The following is a 9,519-nucleotide window of genomic DNA, read 5'->3' as shown; positions in this document are numbered from 1 at the left end:
ATAAAGTTGACTTGACTTGATATTCAAATTAGTGTCACTTTATCCCCACTTTGAATCTGTCCATTTGAATTTAACCATCTTGTGATATACCGTTACATTCTTACTATATAATAGCCACAGCTTTTATAGATAACAGCTAGCACATGTATTAGCAAACTCCTATACAGCACTCTAGCCCCAGCATGCATTGTGAGCTCTGACCTTGGCCTTCCTGAGGACGTGTCCCCGGACTGGCGAGGCCTTCTGGCCGCCCTGCTGCCGGCGGAGCAGTGAGGCGCTGTTGACGGGCAGGGAGCAAGACTCTGTGTCGCTGGTGTCACAGCTGGAGAAGGGAGAAGACTCCTGGGTCCGTCGCGACATCGCTGGCGACTGCGCACACACACACACACACAAAGGTTTAAGGTTGTTGGCAATTTCATGCCAGCAACATTTGATGTCTGAACTGTCTTGGAGGTATAAAAGCACCACAAGATCAACCACAAGATGGTCCGGGGGTTCCAAGATCTTCTCACCTGGAGACCAGAGGAGCCAGCTTTCGGTTCTATGGTGAGGCCCAGGGTGACCCCCCCGTTCAGAGCTTTCTTCAGGCTCTCCTTCACCTCCGTCAGCTCCAGTTCCAGGTTCACCCGCTCCTCCTCCTTCTGCCTGCAGTTCTCCTCCACCTTCTTCAGTCGCTCCGACAGTGAGGCGTGCGAGCGTTTGCCTAGTGGAGGACGGGAGGAGGATTTTTCTGTGAATGTTTAAGAAACTTGTACTTTTTCCAGACCAAAGACTTTCCCAACAATTTAAATTTCAGACAGCACTCCTTTATTGAAAAAAAATTTCAACATAAGGACTTTTCTAATTCTCTTTTACCAGCAGCGGCCTCCACAGCAGTGCGCAGGTCTCTCCTCTCCTTCTTTAGCTGGGTCAGATGGTTCCTGATCTCCTGCTTCTTCTTCATCAGCTCTTCCTCCTTTGACTGCAGCCGCTTGGCGTCGGCCTCCACGCGGTTCTTGCCGTACTTACACTGCTCTGCATCTGCAAGACGAAGACTGGGTGAGAAAAAGCTGGATACACAAGGCCCGACTACGATGCAATGGCTGAGCCATCCGCATGTTTTCTGTTTCTAAACCTAAATCGACCCCACAAGGAGTTTAATAATGGATTAAGATATGAATAGAATGCCATTAATCCCAAACATCAACTCCACACCAAAACATGGCTGAAAGATCCCCAATTTTAAGTGTATTGTGTGATGGTGCACTGCCCATGATATCTGAAAATAAGAGATTTAGATTCCAGGACAACAAGAGCCCAAACCAACACATATCGGAAAAGGAGAGCATAGCTTTTTTTTTATCAGGGCACTGGTAAGACATGAACTGCCCAGAAACCCACTGAACTCACAGCCACAGCCTTAAGCAGTTATTAATTACACCAGGACCATGGAAAATACACTGAGGGTAACCATCCAACATCTGTGTGTCTATGTGAGTGCATAGAAACTTTGCTTCTGAGGAATCACTCAATCAAACCACCGCTGACATTTTCAAATTCAATACACTTATTTGACACTGGAAATCTGAGAATTGTGTGGCATACTCTAAATCCAACATGACACATATTTGGTATTTCCATTCCGACATTTGGAAGACTGACAACCCTCCTCGTTCACACATTAGGCAAAAAATATACTATCCTAGACCACAAGGATTAACACGACCACATTCCACCCTCTCCCAACGATCTGGGCTCCATTTCTGCTATCGCGTCTCTTTGAGCGCTTCCCCAACATTGGCAGGAGGTTCAGGTCTGGCCCACTTGCGTCACACGGATCGTCTCGAGGGTAGGGTAGGTTTTAGGTTTTTGAGTTATTTACTCCCCCCTACTTAAACCAACTGTAATTTGGACATCCAAATTGCATTCTCCAAATTGCTGTGGAGCGGAGTTTCGCTAGAAAGCAATCAGCGGTGGTGAGGCTGGGAGCGGGGGAGCCAGACACACTGTCTGATTGCTCGCTCACAGCACAAGAACTGACTGGGGAAGGTGGACCACTCTCAGAAGTTACTATTTTATTCTGATTTAATAAGAAATGACTGAAAATGTCAGTTTTTATAGTATAAGTATGACAAGACCACTTCAGTACATTCTGTTTCTACTTACTGGAGTTGTTGCGTTTCAGAGAAGCTGTCCCATTTGTCCCATTGACTCCATTCTTCTTGGATTGGTTCTTTGCCTCTGCCTTCTGTTTCGACGCCACCCCATTGGTCGCTGTTCCCTTCTTTCCCTTCAGCTGATTGGTGAAGAGCAAGGAGGAGGGAGACATTTTTTCAAATTACTTTTCAAATATCTCAGAAAAATTAATACCATACTGTATATGAGCTACATATGTGTTCTATTTGTTCTAAGAATTGTACCAAAACAAAGATGGATGGATATGGTGTTTTCTATTAGAATTATGGAAAACATTGAGGATATTTGAAAAAAATAGAACTTGTGTTATTAACTTACTACTAAATTATGCTTGTATCATGTATAATACAATTAATTTCATTTAAATTAGTTTCCCTTTGATTTGATTTATTTAATTTTTTTTTTTATTACCACTTGGGAGTAGTAGAAGAAGCTAAAAACACAACATTGACAAAATATCACCTACTCACTTTTTACCTTGGTTTTTGTCCCCAGTAACACTGATAAAAAATATCAGGCTTTTAGCTGCTAAATGCTTCACTGTGTTCACTAGCTAGTCTCTAACTGTGTCCGTCTGTCGTGCGGTGCTGGGAAGGTAGCGTACAGTGGGTTTATCAGAGCTTTTTAGCAGAAAACAGCTTCCCACTGCACCTGCAAACAGCGCTGTCAAACTGAGTAAACCAAAACAGTAACGTTGTGGGCCGTAAAACCAAAACAATTGGCTTAAAGATGCTAAAAAGTACTGCAGAGTTAAAGGGAAGTGCAAAGTTCATAATAATCTGTGGGTTCATTACACGTAGTCACTTGACCATTGTTAAAACCAAAAGAATTCTACACTATTATGACATCTTGTCCACAAGAACAATGGTCTAATGATAGAACAAGAATATTTTCATATTGCTAAATTTAAAGTACATTACATATATAATTATTTTTATTGTTCTTGGTCTTTAAGCAGGTAAGTGTCACCAAGGTACATGAAATGTCTTTTGCTGTGCTCTTAACCTGCTCTGACTGACATGGCAGTGGGTTTGTTTAGCTAAAAATTATATAGCAGGAAAGAAAAAGGATAAAGATAAAAATCCAGAGTTAAAAAAACAGCTCCTCGTCAAATCCAGTGTCATGGGATTTACACGCCCTGCAGTCTGTTGTACACCTCATTGAATGAAAATCTACTTCGTACAGTGGAGCGGGTATTTTGTGGTCTTGGAGGCAGTGTTAACACCCCTTGGCCACGCCACATACAGCACACACATCAAAGGGTTGGCGGGGAAGAGGCGGAGCTCCATACAACACCATGTGGTGACTTATGTGGCCGTGGAGGCAGGGTGGCACTTAAAACGGGACTGTAAAAAACACACAGCTCATGCACATTGTAAAGGAGAGGAAGAAATACACTATGTGGGACAACCACACACACACACACAGTCCATACATACACACTCTCTTCTCAACATAAAGAAATAAAAATTGGGCTAAAACCGGAGCTTATGCAAGAGCTTTCTACGGTTTATAAGTATTTAAACACAGAAACTAATTTGTTGATCAGTTTGAGATATTATTGATATCAGTGATCAGCTTGGACTAGAGCATGTCTAATTCAAGGCGAAGCACATGTTGAGTGTTCCCAAAGACTGGACACGGGAATGATTTCAGGCCCAGTCATGGTGATAATTGAATTACTAAGAACTACACCACAGAGGGAACACGACTCATAGACTGATGGGAAAAGAGAGGTGGGTTTGTGGGTGGCCAACATCAACACCTTATCTGGTGAGTCAAAGCATGCTCCTGCAGGAATAATAAATAGAATTTCCTCTTTCGTTCGGCCAAGCACCTCTCACTTTGACTTGTTCACGGCACATTTAAATCAGGAGCGTCATCATTTCAGTGAAGGGGTGCACTGTAGTGAAACTCAAAGATATCAGCTCCGGGGAATAGATCAAACGTCAATGTGTAATGTGAAAGAGGTCACTACTAGAAACCAACCTGCAAACTCTAAAGTTCCCTCAACCTCTGTGGAGGATTTTAGACTGTTTGAGCTCTCTTCTAACACATTAACTTTGAGGACAAAGTGTTCACTTGCTGCCTAATATATCCCACAGGATATATTACAGGACAGGAGCCATGATAACCACATAATCAGTGTTATTCACTTCACCTGTCAGCGCTCACAATGTTATTGTTGTATAATATAGACTCAACTTAAGGTACCTGGCTAATATTAGCGAAACACTGGCTAACTAGCTAGCTAATCTACAGCAATCGTAAGCTAGCTAGTTAGTTCGACCGTTACCAAAAAAAGCGTTGCTGCTCTGAATATCAGCATAAGTACCAGTGAGTGGAGGTTGTTTTATTTTCAGAAATAATAGTAATAGAATAATTAATAATAGAAATATGACCTGAGTGATGTAACTTGAATTCCTGGTCCTATTTGAGCATCAAGACAAGTTCTAATATATCAGTGCTTCCATCAGAAACAAATCACATGGACTTCATAATTCTTTTTCAATTTGCACATTCATACAGGGAAATGATCTTCCTCAAAGGACATTTGTTTCAGCAAAAAAGACCAAATTCACATCCATTATAAAGGGAGTTATGAAAAATCAACAACTCTGTGTTGACAAAGGAAAAACACAAAAGGTAGACACACACAAAACAGAATCATAGACTGAGAAATGATAACAGTGAGAATGTGTTAAACAGTGAGGGTTAAAGAGCAGAGTGTTAGTCACCTGGGCAGTGTCTTTAGTTTTAGCATCAGTAGTGAGGAACTTAGAAGAGACTTTAGAAACAGGAGTTTTGTAGTGACTAGTAGAGGTGGAAGAAGAGGAAGGAGAAGAAGACGAAGACGTCTTGGGAGGAAGGCGAGTGGCCCGCTTGGGCGAGGGCATGTTCTCATAGAGGTCAGCATTCTCATAGTGCACCTCGTCTTTCAGCTGGCGCCCCCCTGTGCTGGGACTGGAGTATAGCGCCTCTGGGTCCTTGGGTTGGACCGGGCAAGCATGCAGGCAAGCAGAGAGAAGAGGAGAGAAAAGGAGAGGAGGAAAGACATAATAACAGCGGAGAAAGACAAAAGGAGGAGAGAAAGACAGATGATAGCAGTATAAAGCTAGTTAGTTAACTCTTCTTTAAAACAACGGACACTTAATCAGACAATTAATGATGTCCTGATCCGATCTAGAAGACTGCAAAACAGTAATCCTTCGGGACAAATGCACTATTTATAAAGACATCTGGAATTGTGATATCTATCTATAACACAAGAACTATTAAATCAAGCCAAGCATATACATAAGATTGATTTTAATAACTTTACATGAAGTTTGCGCTGTGTAACCTTATTATCCAGAAAAACACTGGATCAGGGTCGGTGGCAAAAAAATTTGATCAGGACAATCCATACTGACAACGATATGTTGATAATGAAATGCTACATATAGCACCTTTTCTATACAGAAAGTGAAACGCAGTTAGCAAAGAGAGCAATGATCAAAGTTACATTCAACCAAGAATGTGAAAACCAGCTAAAAGCATTAATGTGTTTTGAGCTGCTGTAGCTTACGTGTTATGTTTGTGTATCACGTGTTAGGAACTGTGTCCTTACCGTTCCGTTGATGGGTACATCATCATAGTGCAGAGCCATACCGGAGGGGCAGGCGTAGCCATTGACTGGGTTGTCCAGGTACGGGTTAGGAGACACAGCACGCTTACTGGTAAAACTGTGAGGAGAAAAATAATCCAATCTCTTTAATAAAGTATTTCTCAGATTTTCACGTCAGTGATCACTCACTCATTAGTCTATAAAATACACCGTACATGGATCAATAACAGCAGTATTGTCAAGCCTTGGGTCACAGTAAGGGCTGAATACTCATCTTTTCACCATCTATACTGAAAATGATGCCACATAAAAAGCAAATCAGACTGACAAAGCCTAACTATAGGAGCCATTTCAATGCTAAGAAGAACATAAACACATGTTCAATTTCCATTTTAATCACTAGAGAAGCTGCATGTGTCGCTCACCAGAAGGACTGCTTGGCTAGCTGGATGACATTGGCAGTGGTCTCGACGTCGATGTAGTCGTAGTGCAGGGTGGCTGGGTCAGTGGTGGAGCCAGTCTCAGCCAATAAAACCCCCAACCAGCGTCCCATCACCTCAGAGGAGGAGGCCTGGAGGAAAAGGACATTTACAGGATGTCAGTCAAACCAGTTTATGTGATATTCGAGTGTGCATCAGACAGGAGGTGGATAATGTATATAGAACAGTATAGTATGGCCAAAATGTGGTGCCAAATGCCAGATTCTTACACCATTGATTTAAATCAGGTCGTCAAACAGCTTTCCGGTAAGAGTTTCTTTTTTATCATTACCTTCAACTTATACATTATTAGCTATAATTTATTCAAATTAAGAGCTCTTTCAGTTTGTTGTAGGAACTGGCCACTACTTGCATGTTACCATCTATCAAAGGCTTTGTAATGATATGTTTTTACAGGGAATAGAAATGGAAGCAAATGTCTAGCAAAGGATAGTGTGCAGACTATGCAAGGAAATAGAATCAAAACAAACAAAATGGCAAATGGAGGAAGTTCATATACACCAACAACATCAAACACACAGACACAAGTCACAGTTGGGTGGAGTTTTACCACATAAGAAGAGAGGAAAGGAGGAAAACATGACAAGCAGAGTTTGCTTGTACTGGTGTGACTGTGCTTTAATATATTCTCTGCAGGGATACACATCTCCTCATATACAGAAACTGCAGGATTCCTCAAACGCAGCTCACCTCCAGAACGGCGACTTCCTGGCCATTACGGAGCAGACGGAAAGCAAAGGGGTGTTTGTGGTCAAGGCCAGGGCTGACCTCGCAGCCTCGAAGGGGCAGCGAGGCAATGTGGCTTTTCAGGTCGTCCCGGTCCTTATGGAGCAGCAGCTGGTTGTCTTTCAGGCGGCACCAGCGCTCCCGCCAACGGTTATTGGACAACACGTTGAGGTAGCCTGTCAATCCAAGCAGATACAGTCAGTCAGTCAAATGATGTTTTCTGTGCCTTTCTGACTGAGTCGGCTGTAACCACAGTACCTCTAAACCAATTAGGGCCTCATTAAAGGCCTCAGTATGCTTTATCTGGGGTTTCCAAACTTTTTCCTACCAGGGACCATTTTCAATTCATTGTAAACTAGAGCTGCAACAATGTCAACTTTTAACTATTTGGATGGTTTTAAGTAATTTTTTAAAGAAAACTTCCCTGATTTCAGCTTATCAATTGTGAATATTTTGTGCTTTCTTTACTCCTCTATGGCAGTAAACTGAATATCTTTGTGCTGTGGACAAAAGAAAACATTTGAGGACGTCACCTTGGGCTATTTTTGTTGAATCATATTGTTTACTCACAGCCATGTAGCAAGTATTCTGAGGCCAAGCACCAGTTCACAGCCCAGGGGGTTGTTCACCTCTGCTTGAAACTCCTTTTTTTATTCTTTCACACAACTTTTTCTGTTGCTTTTGTGCGTACACCCACCAAGAACGTGTTTGAGGAGGGACTGTCAGAAAGTGTTGACTATTCACTTAACTGAGACTTACGGTGATACCCAACACACTCAGAGTTCTTGGAGAGAGATTAGGGAGGTAGTGGGTTTTAGTCCTGTCTTTAAGTCACTGGGAACCACAATGTTAGACTTGGCTGGATGACACAATGTGCTAACTAGTTGGTTTGAAGCATACTGAGACCTTTCAGATAATGACTTTAATGTCTTACCACATGTGGGTACGTCTTCTTCTGCTGACGAGGTCTGCTCATCTGTGGACGGCTTCTTCTTACCCAGCCCGATGATTTTAGTGATCTTCTTCCCTGCTCCCTTCCCCACCGTCCCACTCTTCTGCTCTGACTTTGAGTTCTTCTTCCCTTTTCCTAAGAGAGAGACAGACATTCTGAATTTAATTCATGCCTTTAAAAGAAGGGGAAATGAGTAAAACGGCATGTTAAGATTTAATGTGTTCTGTCCCACATTACCTAAACATGGGAAATTACTGAGAAAGATGTTACGTGTTTATTTATGCTGATTCAATTATGTCTGGATGCTTTTGCAATATCGTAAGGAAGAGAAAAGGAGAGAAAACGCAACCTTAGAGTCTCTTACTATAAACAGTTCAGAATCAGTTGCATTGGGTTTAGTCAGACCCTTGTGGGTTCAAAAGATCTTTGTTGGTGAACTAGACTCAGTTTAGCAATCCCAGCATCCCCACTGTTCTGAGCGGGCAGATCTCAGCTGGCCTATTTTCTATCCAAAGACAGAAAGAGAGGAATGACTGTGCACATTCTGCTGGAAGGAGGGCTAAAGTCGAGTAAGCCAGGTCTTAAGAAGCTATGTCTCAGTCCCAGCGTTATTCTGTCGGTCTAAATGAAAAAAAATAGCTTCTGCTTCCCTTACTTGTTTAGATACTGTGGTCTGTGGTGTATTTAAATGTGTGTGCATATGAGAATCGAAGCAAAGGAATGGAAGGAAAAAAAGTATTGGTCAAAAGACGTGATAGTGTGATGTCAAACAGTACAAAAACTTTGACTTTTAACTTTCTCAACTGCCAGTTAAAGGCAAAAGAGACAGTGGAGAAGAACTGTGGGAGGAAAAAAAAAAAAAGAATTCCCCTACACTGATGCCATCATGCCGAGACAGCTAAAACCAAGTGTCTGAATTCTAGACACACACACATTGACACTCACAGTAATATACTGTACATAATCAGCAGACAGACAATGCCTTGGCCTTGCACGAAACAGCACCTAGCTGTTGAAAGTAGTAGTAGTAGTCCAAACTGATACGGTGACAGAAGCTCTTTATATTGAATTCTTCTGGCACTCATAAGCTTCTGTTTCAAAATTTTTTCCATATTGCATTTTCCTCCCAGATATGATGTGACAACTACCATGGCGACGGCCTTAATTAAATAGGAAGCCGTCTGCACTCAATTTCATTCGCAGGGTTTTTTCTCGTAATATGAAAAGTATACAAACACACAATGCAGGCCCGAGGTGGAAAGCAGACACACAGATGTGAAAACGATTCGAACCTTTTTAAAAAGGAGGAATTATTATTATTTTTCCCCTCAGAAGACGAGTAGCAGGAAAACTCTGATCAGGTAAATTTGATTCCAGTAAATCAGCTCTTTTTGTTACCAGCCATGGAAAGAATGTGGCTGATTAAGCTGAAAAAAAGGGTTTCAGGACTGAATGAGAGAATGACTGAAGCATGAGGACGTGAAGTAAGAGCAAGAACTCAGTGAAGTTTATTACATTTAATCGGTTGTGTTTATTGGATGAAAATAAAAGGTAGTACA

General features: G+C 41.9%; 1 protein-coding gene across 5 annotated transcripts in view; it reads right to left on the bottom strand.

Moving 5' to 3' along the window:
* Positions 1-9,519, bottom strand: part of afap1 (actin filament associated protein 1) — an 85,410-nt gene that overhangs the window by 1,860 nt on the left and 74,031 nt on the right. For 2 of the 5 annotated variants that reach the window (XM_035675195.1, XM_035675194.1), the window contains exons 9-17: positions 7,943-8,095; positions 6,973-7,184; positions 6,208-6,353; positions 5,786-5,900; positions 4,914-5,162; positions 2,146-2,275; positions 856-1,020; positions 513-730; positions 202-369 (exon numbers count right to left, since the gene is read on the bottom strand). In XM_035675195.1, the coding sequence (XP_035531088.1) occupies positions 202-369; positions 513-730; positions 856-1,020; positions 2,146-2,275; positions 4,914-5,162; positions 5,786-5,900; positions 6,208-6,353; positions 6,973-7,184; positions 7,943-8,095 (1,556 nt within the window). The remainder of the gene's footprint in view (positions 1-201; positions 370-512; positions 731-855; positions 1,021-2,145; positions 2,276-4,913; positions 5,163-5,785; positions 5,901-6,207; positions 6,354-6,972; positions 7,185-7,942; positions 8,096-9,519) is intronic. The other 3 variants (XM_035675196.1, XM_035675197.1, XM_035675198.1) reach the window with 3 other exon arrangements.

This window comes from Morone saxatilis, unplaced genomic scaffold (assembly GCF_004916995.1).
Source record: "Morone saxatilis isolate NCDOM2014 unplaced genomic scaffold, NCSU_SB_2.0 Contig4, whole genome shotgun sequence".
In the NCBI taxonomy this organism is placed as follows: Eukaryota; Metazoa; Chordata; class Actinopteri; family Moronidae; genus Morone; species Morone saxatilis.
Note: the sequence above shows the minus strand (reverse complement) of the source record. Positions and strands in the feature narration are given on the sequence as shown.